This window comes from Pholis gunnellus (assembly GCF_910591455.1).
Source record: "Pholis gunnellus genome assembly, chromosome: 16".
In the NCBI taxonomy this organism is placed as follows: Eukaryota; Metazoa; Chordata; class Actinopteri; order Perciformes; family Pholidae; genus Pholis; species Pholis gunnellus.
Genome location: NC_136543.1, coordinates 8570578 through 8596025, shown reverse-complemented (window position 1 = coordinate 8596025; position 25448 = coordinate 8570578). Strand labels below are relative to the sequence as shown.

The following is a 25448-nucleotide window of genomic DNA, read 5'->3' as shown; positions in this document are numbered from 1 at the left end:
TTTCACAACTGTTGACGCCTTTACTTTAAAACTCGCCGTCTCGTTGTGTCGGCCCCTCGCTTTCGACATGTTGCGACGCAGTCGTGCCTGAGACCGGCAGGTTCAGCTGAAGTGAAAGCAACCGACTTCCTCTTCACGAAATGTTTGCTGACTATCATCTGACTCAGCGGCGGGTTATTACCAACGACATGTAGCCAGACACAATTGGTCACGAGCATACGGTCACATGCGCACACACACACACATACACACTCATGAACTTAACTGTGCATTTGCACAGATATTGTGCAAACAGAGCCCACAACAGATGGCCCCATATGCATACATTCACAGAGAAAGGCTTTTGATCGTTTGCCCACGTACATGTATTTTAATATTTTGCATGCAGAACTGTCAATAATGTCTTCGTACGCTCATAGAAAGGGTCATAACTGCAGGTTCTCTCCATGTATTACACGCACAATGCTGCCTACCAGTCTAACAAAACACACACAAACACACTTTATGATGGACAAGTAGGGACGTGCTTGAGGTTCGCAACTGGATTATAAACAATTTTGTGCGGGAGCTTGACTTTTGGAAAAATTGGTGTTTAAGAGGTCGAATTGTGGCTCACAAAACGCATCACATTCCAAACTGACTTGTTGTAAGAATGCTGTTAAATAGTGTGCTGTGTGCCAACACCAGTATGCTCCCCGTGACTCCAGATCTGTTTGTTCAACGGTTTCCACACAGCATGACGGAGCTTGAGAGTCTCAGTGGGAGCCCACGCAACTGGCAGGTTCCTTCAAAACAAGAAGGTATCCTGCTGCACAGAGATTTTCGACTCTGGTCATGCAACCTCCTCGTCCCTTGAGTCCTCGCTCACGCTCTGCTGGCAGAGCTGTCCGGTAAAGGCCGCAGTGCCACACAAAATGAATGAAACACGGAGTGATACTGAGATCACTTCATTAAGTTAACTGAAAACATTTACTGGCCAAAAACATCACGGAAGAATTTGATTTAGTTTGAAGTGTTCCTAACTAGCACTGTCCCTTCTTTTCTATTTGCCTTTCTCTGTCCATCACACACACACACACACAGACAGACAGACAGACAGACAGACAGACAGACAGACAGACAGACAGACAGACAGACAGACAGACAGACAGACAGACAGACAGACAGACAGACACACACGCACACACACAGCTGACTTTGTATCCTTTGTGTGTCGTCTCACTTACATCAGTGCCATCAATAGCCTCCCTTATCTCTATCAAATCTTACACACACACATACGCACATGCGTGCTGCTGCTACGAATGCTGTTGTTTTGTTTGTTTGCCATTCAAAGACCAAAGGCCTTTACCAAGTCTGCTAGGTTGTTTACTTCTCTAGGTGGGTAAAAAAACGGCACACTTCTTAACTTGGGCTCTTAGCTTTGCCGAACGTTCTCTAACAGCAGGCTAACATCGATATCTAGGGAAAAAGAGGACGGTTTGATTCATCATCGGTTCAATAGGTTTGAGGGAGTGTGCGTGGTTGGTTGGGAATCTGCAGGCAGTTGTTTGGGTGCAGACTATCAGGAGCACATCCTGCATGACTGGTTGGTTGTCTAGTGGCGGAGGATGGTTATCAAAGTCAATATCAGATGGCTGTACTGTATTTAGCTTTGCGTTGGAGGACATGCTCTCAGTAGCCAGAGAGACTGTCAATAACACAAAACGTCTTCTAAGAATAGAGACTTTCCACTTTGTTTGCTGGCTCTCCTGTCAGATCTCCTCCACCCGGCCTTGTCGACCATTTCTCTCTTTTATTTCTGACCGTTTCTTTCTTCTCTTGTCTTCTCATTTGTGTCTTGTTTCCAATTGTGGCTTCAGCTCCAGTGTTGCACCGCTTCCATCCTGCAGTTAGTCCCAGATGGTTTGAACTTGTCACAAAGAAAGCCGTGTAAGTGCAAAGATGCGTTAAACTTCTTTTTTTTCAAACGGATGTTCATGTTATCGTGTTTAGCGTTTTTATTCTTGTCATTGGAAACAAGAGTTGACAAAACTCCCACATCGTCTAATGTAGTTGCTCTCCAGCAGCTGCAGTTTTCAAAGTCAAGAATTAATGTTCAATGTTGAATATCTTACACCAGCTTGGAGGAACAGTCCTCAGAAAGTGCTAAAAAAATGAACAAAGTAATCCGGTCAAAGACTTTTCACATACTCTAGGAACTTTGAAATAGTCAGTTAAATCGGAAAGAAGAAGCTGGTAGTGTATCACCATTAACTTCTTAAAAAATACCTCTGGTGTCAAATTTAAACATTGTAGTTTACACTTTATAGTTCTCCCCGTCATTTAGTGTCAAATATACTGTTCAAGGTTTAGGTGTGAAATCCTTTTTATAGATCTAATCATCACATGTGAAGAAACAACTTATTATTTCACCTCCAAAGTCGGAATGCAGCCAGACTAAACAAGCCAGCACCAGTGAGAACATTGCAAGTATAATGACCTAATTAGAATAAAGGAGCAGTAAATCCGATTGCCTTGCTCAAGGTCACCATTATGCGTTTTCCCTGCCATGCCGAGATTTGGACCAGCAGCCCAAATGTCTCTGCACAGCTCGTAAAATCCTTCTCTATTGCACTTTGAAACTTACAAAAAGGCAACAGAAGTTACGGCAATGGTCAGATGAGCTCAGATAGCGTGAAAAGCTTGAACAAATTTGGCCTCACCACACGTTTGGAGCCACTTGGCCTCTGCAGCCTGTGGTTACTTTTAATACCCCGTCAGTTGTGAAACATCGGCACTTTGAGCCAATTTTTCAGTCATTAAAGTTCTCTCTTTGTCCAAAGTCATTTTACCCCGAAGGAGAAATGTCAGTTGTAAATCAAATAATGAAACTTGTCTCTTCAAGGCGTCTCTTTGAGGTTTTGTCCAATCGCCGTTCCCATCTTCTCTGACTCATCCTGTCCCTGGACAAACGGATGTCCCGCTTGCCAATTAAATTACCAAAGAGCTGAGCGGGTGCTAGAGATGGCACACGTATCTCTGTGTTGTAGTTAAAGCTGAGGTTTTTTTAATTGTTGGTGTGTGTTATGCATGACATACCCGACATGGCATTTCACCGAAATCTGTTTATTTTTGCTGTGTAGTAGATGTTTGTCAGTAAAGCAGATTTTCAGACCAATTTTCAGACCAATTTTAACAATTGACTCAACAAAATGTCAGCGAAAAGGGAAAAATGTGTATCACAATTTCCCATTGCCAAGGGGAACCTCCTAAAATGTCTTGTATTGTCTGAAAACTTAAAAAGAAATCCAAAGATATTTAGTTTAATATCTCAGAAAAATATTCCCATTTGAGAGACTGAAACCAGTGGATTGCAGACAGACAGGTAGTCCAGTATCTAGGTGTGACAGTAATGTCAATAACACTAGTAATACTGCAGTTAAGCCTTTATTATGCAACTCAGTGTCACGTGTCAGTTGTTTGTGCTGTGAAACATCTGATTCTCTTTCATTCTCTGTCTCCGTGTGTCTTGTTATGCAGTTGTGTTGTTTCTTTCGTGGGATCGAGTCCAGCCACAGTGACGTTTTACTGCGGCCTCCCAAATACGAGGATTTGCACGCTCATGAAGCACTTTGGTTTAAACGCTCCACCACCTGTTGTTAGGGTGTGTTTGTAAGGGTCCAGTTATTGGTTTGTAATGCGATATTTTGATTGTTGTTGTGCTCCGTGTTTATAAAAAAAAATCTCGCCAGTTTTTGGTAAAAATCCAGCGTGATGGTGAGTCACCACACTCTGCCTGATGCCAGATGTCATCATAAAATCATGTTGCAGATGAAAACAAGGTTTGGAATAATGTTTTCAAACATGATTCTGAGTTAAACATGACAACAAGTCACTAGACTCGTTACTTTTTTTATTGTTACTTCTCATATCATGTTTTATTTTCGGGGTAATGTGCCTAAACGAAAACTTTTTAATATTTTCAAGGATCTGTGACGTTGTTGGACTTCATGATTGCTTGGTAGACACCATATTTTCTTTTTAGTACCCTGCCGCGCATTCGGGGTGGAATATCTCTACCTAAAGTATTGATGTACTACCGATACTAAGCCTTGTTTTTGGTATTTATATTAACATCAACAGCATCAATAACCATATCCATCTCCCATCGCATCACATTTTCAACCACCGAATTAATTCCAATGTTCGAAATATAACAATAGTTATAGCTAAAGTTTCAATTAATGAAAACAACGTACCTGCTTTTCCACTCTTGAGTTTTACTTTTTTTAATTCGAGGCGTTCAGCGTGCTCCTGCAAAAAAAAAAAAAAACGAGAAGCGCATAGAGGGGACTTGCTTGACTCTCATTGATAACAATTACAAAAAGCTCCCCCGGGGTGCTTCGAGCTCTGTCTGATCGGGGGTCAGGGCGGGTAAGGCCTTCGCCAACCTTGGGGTAAAAAAACAAGAAAAAAAACATGGCAGCTGGCTCACATATGCTGACATCTTGCCAAGATAAATCAGACACGGTGCGTTTGCAGGAGTGTGAGCTGCAGGTTTGCTGCGATTGTTGGACACAGTTCGGTTTGCATCGTAACCGAAGCTAAATGTGTTCCATGTACCAATCCACATTCCTGACCTGCTCTGAAAGAAACATGTGAGGAGAGGAGCTAAACTAAACCCCAAACAAGAGACAAAACTAGACTTTCATCCCTTGTCCCATTGCAACAATACCTTCTTTTATTATTGATGGGTGGGAGTTGTTTTCACCAGCCTGACAACAGGAAATTATGGAGAACAAGATGTTCCTCTGTGGTTAAAGCAGCGCCAATGCTACCAAATGGTGCACCAAAGAGTTCATTCTAATGTTACTGTGTTAATAATATAAAGATGTAATGCTGTATCATATAATCCCTTCTACAGGGCCAGTTTGTTTGCATGATAATTGACAGGTTTGTTGTTGTTGACGCAAAAAAGAACCTGTGTGTGTGTGTGTGTGTGTGTGTGTGTGTGTGTGTGTGTGTGTGTGTGTGTGTGTGTGTGTGTGTGTGTGTGTCAAGCAGTTTGATGCTGTTGATGTCAGTTGGCCTTTATCAGCATCAAGCATGTGTGTATGCATGAGGAGTGTGTGTGTGTTTGTGTGTGTGTGTGTGTGTGTGTGTCAGCTCTACAGTGGAATATTCCATTAGACGTGTGGCAGAGGTTCAAACTGGTCTTGCGTGCTCCTCCTCAGCAGTCCTGTTCTGTCAGTTCTGTCATAATTCTATTGGCTTGTTGTCAAACAATATGTTTATTATTGAGGTGTGGTGAAGGACAGGTTTAGAGTTAAATTTTTGTTTTGATCGAAGAGAGGCAAATCTATAGCCTGTGACAGATAGACTGGGGATGCACTGATACCGGTACTGATATCGGGCCGATACTTACTCAAATAGCTGCATCGGGTACTGATGACAACGGTGCCGATCAATTCAATTCTACGTTTGTATAGAATATACATTATATAATGAGATTTTAATTCCTGTTCAAGTTTTGACCACTTTGTTGCTGCGTTAAAAGGGTCCTCACATGATATGTAAACCCTGTTCATTTAGCAGATTATGGTCCATGATTTTATTAATACATTTATTATTTACATTATGTTTTTACAAAGTTTGTAAAGCAATGTTTTGAAAGTCTGATGTTGCCTTACACATAAAACAATGATCCCAGTCACTTCCACACAGGGAGGCACACAGCTTATTAAATATACACTGGTACCAGATCCATACTCCGTATCGGCCCAAAGTCAAGGTCTCGGTATCGGAACTGAAAAAGTTTGATGGCTGCTTCCCTCTGACAGACTGTGCTTTGGTCGCACTGATGGCTGGAAAGAAGAAGAAACACACCCACCAATGGCGAGATACACCAAGTAGATCTATTTCACCTCCTTACACACTCTTTTAGTTTCACTGTATCTCTTGTTGTTTGTCTTGCTGCGCCGTTGTGGGTTAAAACCTCAGGAGGCTGTACGGGGGGGGGGGGGGGGGGGGGGATAGCCACACATGCATGTAAACAGACACACACACACACATATGCACAGTCTCTCTAAAAGGGGGCAGGCCCCCTGGGTCAGAGAGACAGGATGCACGTGGGAGGTGCAGTAATGTGATGTTGGGTAGGGGGTACTCTAGTCAGAGGGGGCACAGATGAGGTTTGAGTTTGTGAGTTATACACACACACACACACACAGGACTGTGTGTGTGTCTGTTTGTGTGTGGTGAGGGTGACACTCAGCCAGTAACGTGACTCCGGTGTAGAGGCAGGCCAAGGCTGCTGTCAGCAGCTTGTCAAAACCTCACTGTAACCAGCTTCAGACGTTCAGACCTGCAGCAGTTACCACAGCGTTTTAACATTAGGAGTCTTTAGCATGCTAGTTGTGCAATAAAAAAAATAGTTTATGGGCCAGCAGATTATGTAAAGATGACACTAGAAACTACATTGACATCAGCTGTCTAGACGGCAGTGGATTTAAATAACGGTGTGTGAATGACCTCCACAGACGGGACAGTGTTCTGTTGCCTACAAACTAATAATGTTGTCTTTCTTAGAAGGCTCTGGTCACCTTTGAGTGCTAGCTAACCTGTTAGCCCTTGCTAAAAATAAAACGCTAGGATGACTGAGCTATTACTGGCTGCAAAGCTAGCTGACAACGGCACACAGCAGAGTCCTCGCCTCCGTCTCCTCGCCTCTGTAACGTCTGCCTGTGTTACGCTAGCACTAGCCGCGTCTTTCTCAAACCGGCTTTGCAACGCCATAAAAATAGGCCCGAGCCACATTCAGAAGGCTTCAGGTGTCATAATAGACACACCCCCATCGGTTGCTAGTGTGAGGGGGAAATCAAAAATGTTAAAAACAAATATACACACCACAGTGGCATCCAGACTGGATGGATGCCACTGCTGGTTTTGATACTGATGAGGTTTCAAATGCATAACAATATGCATAGAATGGGTTCATGCCTTATGTTTGTTAGCTCTAATGCTCTAATGAAGCAATACTGGAAGGCTTAGAATAGTTGGAAAACCAGATGTTATCGTTCCAAGACGGTTCCGTCTCATTATTTTAGTCAACCAAACGTTACTGGATTATTTTCCCTGTGTTGGAAGCTTTGCAGCCATTTGGCCACTTGTTTTTCTTTGTCCTTTTTGCTAAGTGGAAGACATCGTAGCAGTGAGACATTTTTTTGACAGTGGTTGAAAACCAGCATTAAAAGCAGAAACGTTTCTTTTTGTGGTTGAACAACATTTTACACAATTTTCTTTTTTGATAAAGAGTTGATATTTAAAAAAATAGATTATACACTTGATCTCACAAAGGTATTTAAAATGAAATTCCACTGAGTTATAGAAGTCTCGTTCTTAATGTAAGTCTACGGGAAATAGTCTTTTTGGGCCTCATGATGACGGACTTTGAAAATTGTAATTCCACCGTTTGGCCAGTATGTAAAATTTGCTGCAAATCCCCGCGCTCTTTTTATGCTCTTCACTTATTATGGCTAGATTGACTTGATCGACCTGCCGGCAGAGTTCACTATTGTCCTTGAATGCCTTCAGAGTTGTCACTCCCAGTCACAAACTATGCGGTCGTGGTGTCGTCTTGTCATATTATCAGCCACGATGACCAGAGGGAGCGAAGACATTTAGCTTGAGAGGAGACAGCTGTGAGGTTATAGAGCTGTCAGTGGGAGGTTCTCCTAAATGTTTTGGTATCTACACGCTTGAGTGTGTGTGTGTGAGAGAGAGCACGTATGTGAACAGCAGGTATGTTATGTCATATTCATACCAGCCAGTGCAGTGATATAAGCCCTGTGTTATGGAGTAAGGGATTTGTCATTGACGATAGTGCATGTTGATGCACATGTACTCTCCTGTACTCTGCACTGCAGCAGCAATGCACCATAATGCACACATCCTCTCTCTCTCTCTCTCTCTCTCTCTCTCTCTCTCTCTCTCTCTCTCTCTCTCTCTCTCTCTCTCTCTCTCTCTCTCGTTCTCATTCCCTGCCATCTGCCTCCCAAAGCTGGGAATATGGTTATTTTTCACGGGAATATCACCAACAGCATGACAATGTTAAATGTTTGTGTGCATGCTTTGCATTGCAGTGCGCAGCCGGTTGTGTTTACATTGTTGTCTGTGGGTGTAGATGTCCAGGAACTGTCTTCTGTGCTGGCTGCCGTGTGTGTATGTGTGTGTGTGTGTGTGTGTGAGTGAGAGAGAGAGAGAGAGAGAGAGAGAGAGAGAGAGAGAGAGAGAGAGAGAGAGAGAGAGAGAGAGAGAGAGAGAGAGAGAGAGAGAGAGAGAGAGAGAGAGAGAGAGAGAGAGAGAGAGAGAGCATGCAACTAAAGACTGAAGAGTCTCTGTACTTGAGTCACCGTATCTCAGTAAAAGACAGAAGACCCAAAAAACGAAACGTTTCTCAGTTACATTTAGAATGTTTTCACTCACACACACCTACACACACCTGCACACACACACACACACACACACACACCCACACACAAGCACACACTCACTCTGATTATAGGTCTATACACATGTAGCACCACTCAATTGTACTATTGTTTCTGTGTGTTTTGTGCATGTGTGCGAGTCCGTAACATGTGCTCAGCTTGTATAGAATTTCACCTCATCTTTTCTAGGAGCCAAAATAAACAACGTACAGTTTCACGTGAACGCTGAGAGGGAAAGAGGCGATGTGAGGGGAGATGGAGAGGATGGTGTTAAAGAAGGTGAAACAAAGACAGCAGACGCAGGATGGAGATGGAACAGGGAAACAGGTCAAATTAAGTTAAATACTTGCACAAACTAGATTTTTATACAATAGATGAGAGGAAATAGAGCAGGAGGGAGGGAAAGGAGATACCTGTGTCTCGAGGGACACACACACGCACTCAACACACATAACCCAGGTCTATTTAAGAGAGTGTTTATTCTCGTGCCTCAGAACAGATTACCTGCGACACCGGCATGCTCGACCTTTCTCACTTCATCTACTTCTTGCTTCTCCTTCATCTTCATCTTCATCTTCAGCCCTCTCTCTGTTTCCCTTGCATGATACAGGTAACATAAGTAAACAGACACGTCTCATGCCTGCTGCAGGCCTGCATGGTCTTGTATGGCACATCGTGTCGATTGGGCAAATAAGCAGTGACTTGAATTGTAAAATGCTTTGCTTGTGCTCCTGTGCTACCCGTTGTGGATACCCTATAGACCAGGGGGGTCTCAACAGTTTGTACCTTAAGGCCCACACCTGATGGCGAGGAGCACCTTCCCAAGCAAATAACAAAAAACACAAAGTAAACTGGGCTGTAAATATGTGTTACGCCTCTGTCTCTGTATTCAGGGTCATATTTGCTCATCACACGCTTTGAAACTTTTTTTTTTTTTACTGTCGCAGGTCTCCCAGTGACAGCGTATGATACCAGATTACATTATTTCCTGTCTGTTGGGAGGTTCTTTGGTTTTCACCGATGATCGAGCTCACAAATACTCCCGTTATGCTCTCATACTGACCCAAATGAAGCGCCGGCTCGGGTCAGTGGGTCTGTCTTTGCTTGAAGAAATTGTAGTGAAGTGTCTCTTTTTTTGTGCAGTATTAAATAACCCCTCCCCTCTCTGTCCATGCACACTGCACACAAACATGAACAGCAGTATGTGAACTTGATCCTGAGGTCCTCAGCCTTGTAATCTATATCCAGCTCTATATGGGTCAGTGCTATGTAGAGAGTCATGTTCACAGAGTGTTCACGTACCTTCCTGCTGTGTGACACCGACATCAATGTCCAGTTTACAAGCTGATGGAATAAGTCGGATGATAAGGACTTGACAACCGAACACACAAGGACTCACTAATTGATGCACAACGATGGAGAAACACAAAATCTAGCGCTGCATCGATTATCTTCTTTACGGAAACCAAAGAAGAAGAAATCCAAATCCACAGATATTCCTTTACAATGATATATGAGATTGATTTAGGGTATTTCTTTAAGCAAAAAAAAAAGAAACGAATTCTCTGGTTTACACATCTTTTGCTGTTTTTTGTTAGTCTTCTCTGATGTTATTCTCAGTGGAGTACTCCGTTTAAATAAGGGTTTATTTTGCACCCTTTTGCCTTGATTGACAGATAAATCACTCAGCTGTAACCACTTACTTGTCCCTCTCCATACATATTTCCTGGCTTTAGATACTTGACAAGATGGTGGCAAGCAGAAAACCCCATTTTGCTGCAGCTAAATACATTTTGTCCAACAACCTGCTCTCCAGAAATGGGTGATGTCACGTATTGCACAGAAGCACAGGAAACATGCAAACCATTTTTTGCAATTCAAGTCACCGCTTATTTGCACATCGACACGACGTCTGCTTACTTATGTTACCTGTAACATGCAAGGGAGACGATGGAAGAAGAAGAGAGACGGAGACGGTCGACGAAGTGGGAAAGGCTGAGCTTGCCCTGGTTTCAGGCCGGGGTCGCAGGTAATCTTGGCACCACAATAAACACTCACTAAAATAGGCCCTGGGTTACGTGTGTTTGCAGATCCAGAAAGCTTGTGTGCGTGTTGATCTGCGAGAAACGACACACTCTTAATTTGTCCTTGGACTTTACAGGCGACTTCTACATCTAGTTACTTACTTAGCCTCCATCCTGCTCAGAACAACTGAATGGAGCTACATGTGTATAGATCTATAGATCAGATAGCATTCACTCTGTGTGTGTGTGTGTGTGTGTGTGTGTGTTCAGGGCACAATATACTGAGGCTAACACTGCTCTACGTTGTGTAGAGAAATATGTAGAAAGCCCACAGTGACTCTTTTATGTTTTTTTAGCCCATTGACGCACATCCCATTAGTTGCAGAGATGTGAAACTTTCTTGTGAACATTTACTCGATTTTACTCGATCTATATCATCATATCTGTCACAGCTGTTCTCAACTGTGTTTGTGAACAGAGTTGGGGGAACGGATTGTATCACCACGGGGTTTAGCCTCAGTGTCACCAAAACGTTTCTCAAGAGAGGTTTGAGGCTTCCAGTTTGGCTTTTTTAACTACAACAGACAAACAACAACATAATAATAACACCACAATATGCTTATTTAGAATAACCAAATTGACCATCATTTATCCAATCTATTTTAAAAAACAGTTAACCTCCTCTGGAAGCTCGTGCCATGCTTTTACAGCACAAAGTGTGAAGACGTTTTTTCCCTTTTTAAGAGACACTTTGTTGTTGTTGTTGATGTTAGGACTTTGTGAAACATCTTGTCGTAGAGGCTTTTGCCAGTTCGGGAGCTTTGGTACATCGTGTTCTCTCCCTCACAGTTGGGGGAGGTTATGTGGTCGTCCTCTCATTTAAAATAGTTTGGATTTTTAATTAGTATGTATTCATAATGTATATGTCTTACTTTAAAGGAGGGGGCTTGTTATGCAATCTGCTGCAGTGTGTGTGAGGTCAGGTGAAGAGGGGTGTGTGTGTGTGTGTGTGAGTGTGTGATTTAAATATTCATAACCATCTTGAGTGCATCATGAATGTTAATGGAGACATGTGAGAGCTCTGAACATGGCGAGGAGAGATGAACCAGAAAAAGTAAGAAATGGGCGGAGATACAAATATTTTCAACATCTGCCCTCTTCGATCCGTCTGTCTCTTCTCGCTCTTCATCTCGTCCTCTTCCTAACTTCTGTTCCTCCATTTCTTATTCCTTCCACCTGTTCAAACCCTCCATCCTTCCCTCCTTCTTTTCCTCATCTCTTTACCTCCCCCCCTTTCTCTCTCTCTCTCTCTCTCATTTAGTTTTCTTTCTAAATCTCACCCTAAGAGGCTTGATGAGGGTCTTAGCACTGTTATGTGTGTGTGTGTGTCGTTCACGTGGCAAGCATTAGTGTGTGTTGGGTGTGACAGAACGTGTCGTCTCCACGGATTATAATCCGCTGGCCCGCTGGACACAAAAACACACACTTTGGAGTTTATGTCTGTAGGAAATGGTATTGAACACACACGCAGTCTGTCTCTCTCTCTCTCTCTCTCTCTCTCTCTCTGAGGCGTATTATTAGCTGAAGGCCTTCATGCCTTATTCTCCTCTCTTTTTTTTCTTCTATCCACATATCTTTCAATTCTTCTCACCAAGCGCACACACAAGCCCTCTGTTTTGAAACAGTAGTTCAACTTGAATACGTTTCTCATAAATGCATCGCATGCTTTCATCCCCCCCGTCCAGTTTGAAAGACTGTCCGAGTGTCTGCGAGGATGAATCATGTGCTCGAACCAATTACACTCTTTAAAAATGGACTCTTTTCATAGGAGCGTGTGCGTATCTTGAGTTGTGGTATCAGCGAGTTGCTACTCTCACACAACTCGCTCTCACAGATTCAAACCCACGTGGGTTGGCTTTGCCCAAATACAATACGAATACACATTTTCTCTCTTGCCCTGATGGCGTCATGGTCACACGAATAGTTTTGGTTTAGTTCATCCAGGTTTTGAATTATTGTTCTCTTACATTTCTGCCTCCGGGCCAGTACAGTAAATATTACTCGTATTTTGGTTTCAGTTCTGCAGCATGTCTATCCCGATAGAATGACTCCTTTTTTATAGATTATCCACAGACCTTAATGTCGGAAGTTTTTATTTTCAAAACTTAGTTTCAATAAAAAAGAAATGCTCACGGCGTAACCATGACATTGTTTCTGCAAAGACAAGTTGCTGTTTAGTTTTTAGAAAGTGTTTTACAGTACGTAACATTTAAGCTGAGGCAAAACTGTCGCAACTCTCTGCACGGACAGCTATCACAAGAGGCGAGTAAGACGTGAGCAATCTGTTTTTTCACGCACAAAAGCAACGGTAAAAAAACACGGCTGTAACAGAAATGCTGCGTCTCAGCTGTGTGGGCCATGGGGACGGCACCTACAGTCAGTTCACTCATCGAGGCTCCACAAAAGACTGTGGAAAAGCGGCTTTTAATTAAATAAAAAGTCAAATGATGGGAGTTGTCTGATAGAGTATGTTAAATAATATTTGTGAATTACTTGGAAAAACAACTATTCTGGACGGCAACATGTTTCAAGCGTGCGATCTTCCTCAGGCAGCATTGATAAAGAAATTAAGGGTAAAAAAACAGCTGACGTATGATGCTCATCAAAGCAGCCACAGCCAGTGTTTACTATAGAAGCCCGATTGTCCTTTTTTCCAGCATTTACGAGCATCAACTCAACCCGAAGGATCGTCACGTACTGGCTGCTGTCTCTTCACCTCTTCTTCTCTCTGCTTGTGTCGAGTGATGCTCTGCCTTCACCGAGTACCTCCATGTTGATACACCTGAGGAAAAATACTGTTATTTTTGTATTTATGCAGCAAAGTGCCCGTCCTCTGGTCAGTGCATGAAAGTGAAGTTGCTGTCACAAATACTGATGTTTCTTTTCTCTTTTTCTTTTCTTTTTCCCCCCGCCGGTCATTTCTCCTCCCGACCAATGGGACGCCTGCGCTCTGGTGCTGTGCCTCTCCACCTGATGGGTTGTCTTCCTGTTGGTGTTTTCCTCCAGATTGATCAGCCAATCGATGGGGATTTTCAGAAGAGCTCCGCCCACCTTTGCTACCTGCCTTCCCCCTCCTCTCCCCTCCCCCAGTGGCCTCTTCCTAGCCCCCACCCACTCCGTCATCCAGCCCTCAATCCAGCCCTCTATATACAAAATGACTCTGGAACTTACTGAATGGTCTTCTATATGGATTTTTACAGCTTGTAATAGACAGTAGGAAAAAGAGGGAGAAACCTCAATGACAAAAAAGCCATAAACGCGGACACACTACACACACACACACACATACACGTGCACACACACACACACACGCACACAAACTCACTCTTGGAATGTACCGCACACTCTTCCTGTGAAAATTCAACAGCTTCCATTATTTCTTCTGGATTTCTACAAGCCTTTGGAAAGCTGATTTCGTAACTTTTTTTTTTTTTTTTTCCGACTCTGGGACAAAAGCCGAGAGGAGGATTAACACTTGTTTAATTTAGGCTGCAGTGTTTGTGGAGGTCAAGTTGTTTTTAGGACAACTTGTTCAGAGGACTGCTGATTGTTTCCTTATATTTGACATTAACATGCCAGATCTATAGATCAGGGTTTTTTTTCTTCATTGATTTGGTGTCCATAGCCTTGTTGAGTTTTAGCAGGACCCAAGATTCATTTTGTTACCTTTAATGCTGGGACACTGTCTGTTACAGGGCTTTTAGTTTTTTTGATAGTGGTGTTAGCACACTTGAACACCCCTAGCTGGCGATTATTCTTTGAAAGCACTAATATATAACCAGCAAGTTACTACCACAGGCTGCAATTTGTAGCTTGTAAAGATTGTAATTCGGTAGCTACCAGTTTTAAAGTAACTCCGAGTGACTTGTTACGAGTAGTTTGAGGAAGGTGGGAAGCAGTATTCTATTGTTTTGTCAGCGTGTCAGAGGGGGTGCACTTGTCTTCTCATTGCGTGCATGCCCTCCAACATGCCTCCCCAGAACACAGAGGCCGACGCCATGCAGGTCGGATCTCTGGTGGGCGGGGTTAACGCCAAAAACACCACGGCATCGGGCTCGGACGAGGGCAAAGGAGGAGCAGGAGGCGAGACGGATGGAGTGGGAGGCGGAGGTCGAGGAGCGGAGGAGGCGGCGGCGGCGGCGAGCGAGGGATCGGTCGAAGGCATACCCTTGAAGAGATGGGTGATGCATGGGGCCGTGATGTTCGGCCGGGAGTTCTGCTACGCCATGGAGACGGCGCTGGTGACGCCCGTACTGCTGCAGATAGGTGAGTAAAGAGTTCACATACACACACAGGTTTACAGTGAATATTCAGTTTTACATCTTCACATTAAGAACAAAGCAGAGCATCTCATCCTCACCTAGCAGGCGCCTAGTGGGCCGTCTGTTATACGGAGTCAACATAAAACATTAGTATCAAAACTAGGCCTGCATCTAACAATCAATTTCATTATCCATTCATATGCCCCCTATTAGCTGTGTTAAATGTCAGAAAATAGGGACAAATGTCCGTCACAATTTCTGAAAGTTCAAGATGATGTCTTCAAATGTCAGGATTGCATCCGTGTTAATAGGAATTAGAAGTCATATTTAGAATACAAAGTGCCGGTAAACTTAATATAGTTTGTGATCGGGAACGGGGAGTCATGTTGTTTGTCCTGACGCTGTTCTGGCATTTAAGAGGCGACCGTGGCAGCTAAATTTACGCCAAGTCCTCTTCACCTTGTTCAGATGGACTTCAACTTGATCTGTCTGGAGATTAGCTAGCTTGCTGTCTGACACGCACACACACACACACACACACACACACACACACACACACACACACACACACACACACACACACACACACACACACACACAGAGACAGACGGACAGACATCCAGTCGCAGTGGGCTTACTGTCATTTGCACCTAGCATCGTCTTTGACAGAGAATTCGACAAGTGTCTGGAGTACACTGGAGCCCTCAGGGGAGATGGAGAGGGTGTAAAGAGTGAAGTGGAGGTGGGAGGGAAGAAGGGGAAGAACATGAGAGTGAGAAGGGGAGGTAGAGAGAGAGAGAGAGAGAGAGAGAGGGAGATAAAAGGCTGAAACAGCCGTAACCTTGTTTATAATTCAAAGTCACTTCCCATGCAATCCCCCCTCCCCTCTCCCATCCCTTCCCTTTCTCTCCAAATCTCTCCTTCGCCCTCTGTGGCGTAGTGTGATCTCCTAGCTTACATAACCAAGGCGACATGAGTGGCAGGACGCTCTGTGGCCACCGTGACTCCTGGCTGGCTCACCCAGGATGAGCCGCCACGGGGAGAAAGGCTTTGAAACGTTTCCAATGTTCTGTTATTTCCAAAGGAAGGTACTGAGATCTGCCAAATGTTAAAAAGAAAGTGTCTGAATTGTCGTATTATGTCATGGCAGCAAAAGCCATGGTCAGCATTAAAAAGTAATGGTGGGATTCTTAAAAACAATGAAATCATAATCACCGTAGCCTTCTATCAGGCTCGTCTCCTGTTGTAGTGTCAGACCAGTGCTGTTGCTGCATGTTTTTGCTCTAATTTTAGCCCTGGTTGAGCTGCCCCAACCTATTTTTTTCAGATCGGGACGTGTCTGAGCTGCTCTTAGTAGATTTTCGAGCCACTGAGAGGTACAACTGCCACAGATTAGTCCACTGAAATGAATAATACTAAACCAGACTGCGCAGTGATTTTGGTGTCTCGCTGAGAATCCTCACTGGTTCGGAGAGTTAATCCAGTCATGTTTGTCTTTTCATCTGCTAATTGGCTGCTGCTAAATCTGACCTTTTTACAGATTGCCTTCCATCCAAATGAATTATGAAGTAGATGGCGTTCAGTAGAGCTCAGTGCAACGCGTTTCAATTCTATACTAATTAGGAGATGCACGTTACTGTGCCTGAAATGTAGCAAGGTACAGGAGATCTGTTCGGATTGCAGCCATTGTTCAAGAGGACAGCACATTACGAAAAGGCCACTTTTGCAGTGCTTGTGCACATACATTTGGGTATCTGGAGTGGCCACCAACCTACAAACCCGGTCAGTTTTTTTGGTGGGACGCCTGAATCAGCAAACATGTGATTCAACAAGCCATTCAAATCAGCATTTTAGAAAGATTTGACTTCCTGTCCTGAGCAACATTCTTTGCGCCACTCTCCAGTTGGTTTTGTCATGTGAATCCATTTAGAAGCGATATGTCTTAATGCATTTCCCAACACAATGGCTGGTTTTGTGCAGATTGATTCATGTCTGTAGCCTGCTAACAAACAGGCCTAGTGAGATGAAAACAACACCCCCCCTCCCCCTCCCCCCCTCCAACCCTGTGGGCAGGAGTCCAAGTTTTAGGATAACAAATATCGACCCCCCCCCCCCCCCCCTCCATGTGGTTAATGCTTCATGCGTGCTGGAGACTGACTGTAGCTACTGGAATTAGCTGGATAGCCGGCTGGTTGGCTCGCCCTGAGTGAAACCATTGTGTGTGTGACCCCACAGCACTGGGGTCAGAGAAAGGAAGAGTTTATTAGAGTGTGTGTGTGAAGCACACACAGTTGGGTCAATGAGCCCATGTTTACAAAACCCAGAGAAAGGAAAATCTTCTACCTTACAAGGTGTGGAGAGCATGCAGAGCTCTTTTCTGTTCTGTACCGATGTACGAGTACCGATGGACCAATCACATGACACGCCACCTTTTTTTTAAACTTCGTCTCGCTTCTCCTTCAAACCGGTGAGACAGGCACAGTTAAAAATAAAAGATTGAATGCAGCTTAAAGTGAGGTAAGAGCGAGGGAGAGGTTGAGTTAGTGATGAGAAAGGGATTAAGAGAGATGATGATGAGTGGAAAGAAAAGGAGTGGAACAAGGAGGAGGCGGAGCGCGCCGACGGCGTGTTTTGTCGTTGTTTTTCGGTTAGACCGGTCGATCATCGGTGTCAGTGATGTAAAGATCATTTCAACAAATATAACAAAAGATGTTTGTGAAGAACATTACCGACCTGAGCTTTAATGTGGAGAAGTCCCTCTGTGTTACTATTGCCACCTAACATTTTATAAAACTTGCTTGCATGATGAGACAATTTTAACTTTAACAAATGAACTTGTTAGATTTAAGAGTTCTTGATTATAGTGCAGCAATGTATCTTATATTTTGATTTATGTGATTGTCATTCAAAGAATTCTTAAGACAAGTTGACTCTCTGTTGGAAACAGGTTGAAGGTGACCTTATAAGAGCGCCTTTTCACAATTAAGTCTTGTTTAAACTTAATCTCTTTATTTTGTTTCTGTTTGACTAACTGGCTGTGCATGCGGCACTGCTCATGCCACCAATGTGATACCCAAAACAGTCCAGGGCTGGCAGCTCTGCAGCATTGTTATCCTTCTTTGGAGGCCTTCTTGGCCTTACTAAAGGAGATTACTACAATCCAAATGTCCTCCTATTAATTCAGGTTGTGTGGCTGAAAACCTCAGCTTACTGTAATAGTGTCTTGACCGTTACATTATTCAATTTCCTTGGATGAACCAGCCACAGTTTAACACACCAGCGACAGTAATATTTGCATACCGAGACTGGATGATCATCCAGATCCTGATGCATCTTGTCTGATCAATTTAGTAAGTAGATGTGTCCTATGATGCTGACAGAGTTGGTCTTAATTTCAGGCAGAGTGGCCCCCCCTTCCGCTATAAAACACTGCAGGAAACCCTGAAGTTAACCAAATGGTAACTAGATCATGGTAGCATGTTAGCATGTGGGCTAGCACAGTGGACCAGTGGCCTTCTGGCTTTTGTCATTTGCAAAATGCTATACGTTTATTTTGTTCTGTCGCATTTTAGCAATTTTAGCTGCCACATCCAGTGTTTTTTAAATGCTAACATCAACGACTCCATTGAATTTGGCTACATGGCAAATAGCATCCTACAAAATGTAGATTTCCACGTTGCATGTAGGCCTAGCATGCTATTCATTGTGCAGCATATCAGTTTGATCTTGCATTGCTAGCATCCCAGGTAGGCTAATCCACTGAGTGATCCTGTCATGTTAGCCGGTCTAATCTAGCAGATGACCTTGCAGACGGAGTAATACAGAGTTATATAAATGACTGGCTTGATGTCACACTGTGACGAATCGCCATAATCTGACCCAGACTTTCATGGGACAGAGAAGCTGAAGGACAGGTGAATAGATAGAATAACATGTTCATGTATACGAGGAAGCAACAGATGCAAGCATTTATCAAGGGGCAGATGAAACACTCTATGTGGGATGGGAAAGAGAAAAAACATCTTTTTAGAGTTAAGTGAGAAATACGAGACACTCGTAGTGTGAATTGTATTCTTGCCAGCTTGAGAGACCTTTTTAACCGCAATCTTCGGTCCTCCGTTTGTCTTTCTGCAGAGAGGGAGAGAGACAAACACACCAGTCTAGTCAGTTATTAAAAAGCCATCCTATTTATAGCACTTTATATAATGTCTGCAGTAACTTTGTTCATTTATTAATGTTATTGCTGTACACACACGTGGAGACACAAAAGGTTTTTAGAGAGGGTTATTTGCAGCATTTATATCACCACTGCTGCAGGTCGGGGTTATTGGTGTAATACTGATACAATGGGCAAAGGAGAAGGCAAACACCAACATTAGTATGCGATGATCGATGCCAGTGGTTCCCAAACTGTGGTTCGTGGGACATGAGGGGGCGCGCTTACCGACCCGGGAGACTAACGTTCATCATCGCCCTCTCAGCAGTTTCCTCCCGCAGTCACAATTTCTCCCGTATTTCTACAGATTTATGACAAATGCTGTTCCCTTTGTGTTATCAAAACCTGTTTCTGGTTTTACACAGCATGAATACGCCTTACTGTTGTCACCCGGACAACAATACAACACCAAATGAGAGCTGCTCACAACACAACAAGGTTCGAGTTGCGTTCGTCACTGGGCTCAGCAAAAATAATTACAGTACTTCTAAATTTGGGCTTTGCTCGACGCAGAAAAACGAAATATTCTGTATTCTTTTCTGAGAATCAAAAGCGATAGCTATGAAAAACATGGATTAGTGGATTATGAGAGCCTTTACTACATGTATTTAACATAAAACTGCTGTTGCAGTTTACTTATTTATTTTTAAAAGTCACCAGAATGCAGGAAACAAAATCTCTGAAACTCAAATCTTTGGTTGTTTGTGTTTGTGAAGTAAATGCAGAGTCGGCAGAAGCTTTAGTCTTAAAGACAAAGCCATGTTCTGTGCGTTCGTGGGGTGTGCATGGTTTTCCATGCAACAGGCGATAAGCTAGGTATGTGTGGGCTATTAGTGTAAGATATGTGAGGCATGCAGAGCTGAATGTGTGTGTCTGTGTGTGTGTGTGTGTGTGTGTGTGTGTGTGTGTGTGTGTATTTGTTTGTCAGCACATTGCTCCCAGCTCTCCCCCTCCAGGGAGGTGAAGTCATCAAAAACAAACCACCACAGAGCTCTCAGGTGATGACGGGGGACAAAGAAACATCAGGGGAAGCAAATTCTTCAAACAGGGGCTGCAAATAACAATTATCACCATACATGTTGTTGTTATGCTATTGTTTTGCTCAATAAACAGTTTAATGAATCCTTCGCTCTATTTGTCCCAAAAGGGCAACCGGCTGTGAAACATAAACATATCATATATAAGTATGTTTCTTTTATTTTTTAAACCATTTAAAAGTAAGTTAAATTATGAGTAAAATGATAGAATATCATGAAGTATTTAGACCCCGAGGAGTCGTTCTTCATGAAGAACGACTGCATCAGTTTGTACATGGATCAATTCATAACCACAAAAGAAAACATGCCCTCGCTCAAGTCAATACACTCGAGCACTTTGTTGCTACAGCTTCAATTGATCTGGTATGACCAGTAGCGTATTGGTCGCTATGCTAGCAAACCATAAATATTACTTTATGACTTTGACATATATGTTTTTCATCTCTTTTTGCTTTACATTTGATTATAAAAATGATTATTTGGTTGAATATTTTGATGAATAAATATAATAATTATAATAGTTTAGTAATAGTAATAGTAATTTTAGTAATTGTGAAGTGACATTAAAAGGATCATGAGTCTAAATTGTGATCAAGTATATTAATACATTGACTTGTAGATTACTTGAGTTTCCATGTGTTGGTGTAATAAGTCGGATGTTTGTCCATCACAGATGTCTTGTTTAAGAAGATTCACACGGCCTCCGGAGGCCCAATACGGGAATAGATCAGACGTAAACACAGCACCCTCACTGCATTAACACTTCACCTATTCGGCTCGTTCAAAGCATCACAGCCAGTAACCTCGGAGCTCTGCAGTGATCTCAGCACAAGGTTTATGGGACATAAAGCTGCTGCAAATAATTCTCCTCATCCAGAGTGTTTGAATCTCACAGCGGCACTCTTTCACGTTATAAAACGATTAATCATAACGGCGCCCTGATCCTCAGGCTGTCTAATGACAAATATCCATCCAAGATAAAAATGTGATAATAATATCATCTAATTATCAAATGTTTACGATAGCTCTAAAATGTTGTGCAAAAATACATAGTAATACGTAATATTAGCCACAAAATTAGGTCCAAATTAAGTGTATTGCCTTTAAAATATACGCTCTTTATTAATCATTTATGTGTCCATGTCACTTTTTTCTGATTGGAATTAGTTTATTTTTCATAAAGTACATAACAAGTTGGACTGGTAGTACTGCAGTCAGTCAACCAGACGAGAACATCTATAAAACCGAACTCACACACACACACACACACACACACACACACACACACACTCACACACAACGGCCTTAATAGCAGCCAGAGAGAGATGTAGCAATGGCTGTCCTCAGGCTTATTTTATGTGTGTATTTAATAACAGGAGAGTAGAAAAACATCTGCCATTGCTCACTTTGACTGTATATTTAGCTTAAAGGAAGGATGGATGGATGCTGACAAGACTAATCTCGTGCGGTACAGTCATGTCTCTGACTAAAATGATGAACGTGGGAGTAATTTAAGTACAACAGATCTGTTTGCTCGCAGAAAAGTCGTGGGCTGTTGTCAGATGTTTGTGGGCTCTCACTAGTACTCCATGTTTGCAACAGGAATATACTATATATATATATTTTTCCCAGGAAGGTATTAAAGGTCATTTAATTATCTCCATTTGCTTGTGAGATCTGAAACGCAATACAAATGAAGGAAGAACCTTTTTATATACATTTTTGAAAACATTACTTCTAGCAACATTGCCATAATGTATGTTAAACATAGTGACGAATGCTAAATAAGTCTTCATGGCTAAAATACTGAACAACAATGATGCAGGAAGTTTAATTATTTGTTTGATAATTCAACAGACACAATTCACTTTTATAAACATAGACTTCAAGATCTCAGTTTTGTTCTCTTAGCGGTAATTGCAGGTGTGTCTTTTTGTATCTCGCTGTGTGCGGTTTCGGATTTCTGCCAGGAATGTCGCCACAGACACCCAGCTAGTAAAACTGCAAACGCATGAGCTTTCACCAGCCGGCCATCGCCTGCATCAGCAGTGTGTTACGTCATCCAGCGATAGGTAGTTAGCAGACATTTACTTCAATTAAACTCTTTCAGATTATCACTTTAAAAAAAGGACTTTACAGCAAATGTTCACCTGTATTTCTCTCCCCTATTGTATTCCAATTCAGCCAGTATTTCGGTTTATATTGCCTCTTTGATCTGGAAAAGGTACGTAGTACAGTAGTAGCAAAGCTTATGATGGTGACCTGTTTTTACAGACAGAAAAACAAACCACACGGGAATCTATACAATCTATACAAACTCGGAAAACATCAGAAATAAATCATCAGCTTCCTCTGGTCCTCCCATCTTTGATATTGCATGAACTGCACCAGTTAAAACATATTTGTAGGTTGTTGCGATCATTAACACACATTATGATAGCAAAATGGAAGTCTCATGGATATTTTTACCATCAACCTTGTACATTTTTGCCCATTGTCCATTAGGAGTTGAAGGGAAACTTCATCATAACCAATTAAACCTTTTGCATTTTGAATTGACACCTGAAGGCACCACTATAACGAGAGTCTTTGCTGAGCTACGGTATTTGTGGTTGCATAAGATCACTGGCTGATCGGCCTCATCGATCGCTTTTTTTTGGTAGTGAAAGGGCAGCCGGTGGTGCTGTTTGCAGCTTCCTGTGTGATAGGTTAGTCTCAGTCTGAGGGCCCGCCTCCCTGCTGTCAGTTACATATGGTTCCTTTATTAATGGTAGAGGCATTAAAATAGAACTGAATGAATACATTTGGACATTTTTTGGATCAGCATTCACCAGATTTGACACCTTAAGTAGCTTACTCAGCTTCAGTCTCTCCTTCTGTCTGTGTCTCTCTCAGTAGGATGCAGCCAGTTTACTGCAGTGGTGTTACATAACTCTGCTGAAGCAGCTGTGTGTGTGTGTGTGTGTGTGTGTGTGTGTGTGTGTGTGTGTGTGTGTGTGTGTGTGTGTGTGTGTGTGTGTGTGTGTGTGTGTGTGTGTGTGTGTGTGTGTGTGTGTGTGTGTGTGTGTGTGTGTGTGTGTGTGTGTGTGTGCGCGCGCATATATGCTTGCTTCATGCAATTTTAATGCCACCTTCTACATAGAAAGAATGTTGGTGTTTTGTTTTTTTACCCCATATACACACAGACAGACACACACATTTATTGGATTACAACCGCCCTGTTTTGTGTAGAATGAGCTGAATAGACACATTTAAGGCCACTCAATGTAAAGCAGGTTTGTGTGCAATGTAAAGCCCATCCTCTCTGTCAAGGATGCACACACACACACATTCATAATAATAATATCTTTATTTATATAGCACCTTTCATCAGCTTGACAGAAGGAACGTAAACACAACATATAAAACCATCAACCATCAGATAAGGAAAAGCCATGACTGGCTTCAGTTCTTTTTATGTGCAATCATTTCCAAATTAATGTAAAAATAAGCAATTTGAAGCTACAGTATTTGAGGTATCATTGTCTTATCTCTTCTTTTTTTTTTTTTACCACCACTATTCTCCATTCTGCATTGATTGATTGTCAGTTTGTTGTTGTCCGTTGAGCCACACATCGCTCGGTATTTCACTCTGCCAGGTACTTTGTTAATGATGACCTTGCCTGTGCAGCTTGTTGAGTCTGTGTGTGTGTGTGTCTGTTATGTGATTGATGTTCTTGCCATCTCTTACTTCTGGGGAGTACAATGACTCACTCCTTTCTTCCCTAACGCCTCTATCTCTCCCCTTCCTTCGTCTGCCCTCATGGGAGCGTACACTTTGGCTGAGGTTAGCATGTAGTGCAATCTGGCACCTTTTTTCTATATTTGCTTTAGTCTCGGCAGCGTTCACTCGGTTTCACAAATATCTGCAGAGTATGTTCGGTAGAAAGCGGTTAGTCCGGCATTTACGGTGCCTATAAAATGTTTGCACCCTCCGTGAATTCGAACTAATGTCTTTTTTTTATTTCACCACTTTGAATCACTGTGGATTAATGCAGCTTTTTACACCCATCACCAGAAATAAATGATGGTTTACGTCAGGCACAAAAACAGAACCAGTCTGCATTTGTCGAGTTACCGGAGCTCCTTCAGACCCGTCAACCACATTCATGTTCTTTTTTTGTTATTTGGACACATTGTTGTTTTTCATTTTGTTTTATTCAATAGCACCGCCGTCACTCTCTCTATCAGAGATGTTCACTCATTATATTATGTTAAGTCTGTGTCTATTAATTAAGTGGCTGCTGAGCTACTGGCCCTATAAACGTTCGTTGTAAAGGCCAAGTTTTGAACAAAACAGTTTGTCCAAGAGGATTCTGGGAAATTAAGTAAATGATTGACTATTTACTTAATTTCCCAGAATCCTCTTGGACAAACTGTTTTGTTCAGGTGCAGAAGGTTAAGGGAAAATGGGTTCACTGTAACCTTAAATTAGAGCAGAAATGTCTTCCCCCTGTCACACACAACTAGCTTAAAACCCCAATCTGGAATAGTTTGGACCATAAACATTTGAAGTTTCTCATAAATGTTCCTCTTTTGTTCACAAATGTTGCTGATGTAGCCGTTTAACATGGATCAATACTCAAACACCTGACCAAAGTATTGCTGGTGCGACAGCTTTATGTTTGCATATATTTTAGATCTCTGATTGTCCCTTTCTAACAAGAGGAGTGTACAGAAGCGATCTAGTTAGTTGCAGAGACACAAATGGGCCTTCAGCCTGCAGCTATGTTGGCATAAAACCGACAACCAGATGCTTATCAATAATAGAATATTGATTTAAATATTTCAAATCTGCTTCCAAAGTCCTTCTGTGGCAATTCTTCCTTATCTTTCCTCCTCTCTGAGCGCTACACCTGACTCAGTTCACATGTTTTGTTTAGTCAAAAACACCTGCTTCCTCCTTTCCTTTCCTCGTGCTCTCCGTCCCCTCACTCTCTCGCTCTCACCCTCCTTCCTTCCTGCCCACTTTCTCCCCGTCGTGACCTCTGCCCTACTCTCACTTTCACACCATTTCTCCGGCTCTTTTTCGGGACGCTTGTCATTTTTCTCGTGGGTTTTCTCACGCCGGCGCAGGATATGGAGGGATTGTTTTGTGTTTATGGGAGAATGGGAATGGGAGGGATGGGAACAGAGAGAGAGAGAGAGAGAGGGAGGAGAGATGAAGGGAAAGAAGGAGTAAATGAGGTGGATGTTTGTCAGTTCTTTGGGAAAAAGTCAAGATTGTTGAGTTTATAGGAGCTGGAAGGAGAAAAGACTTTTGTTTGGAGGAGTGATGGGAGACTGGAGAGAGAGAGAGAGAGAGAGAGAGAGAGAGAGAGAGAGAGATGAAGAGGTGT

General features: G+C 42.6%; 1 protein-coding gene across 2 annotated transcripts in view; it reads left to right on the top strand.

Moving 5' to 3' along the window:
- Nucleotides 1-25448, top strand: part of slc45a4a (solute carrier family 45 member 4a) — a 46788-nt gene that overhangs the window by 2319 nt on the left and 19021 nt on the right. The window contains exon 3 of one of the 2 annotated variants that reach the window (XM_079176155.1): nucleotides 14536-14821. In XM_079176155.1, coding sequence (XP_079032281.1) covers nucleotides 14554-14821 — 268 coding nt within the window. In that variant the 5' untranslated portion in view covers nucleotides 14536-14553. Of the gene's footprint in view, nucleotides 1-13561; nucleotides 14822-25448 lie in introns of both variants that reach the window. The other variant, XM_079176154.1, reaches the window with a different exon arrangement.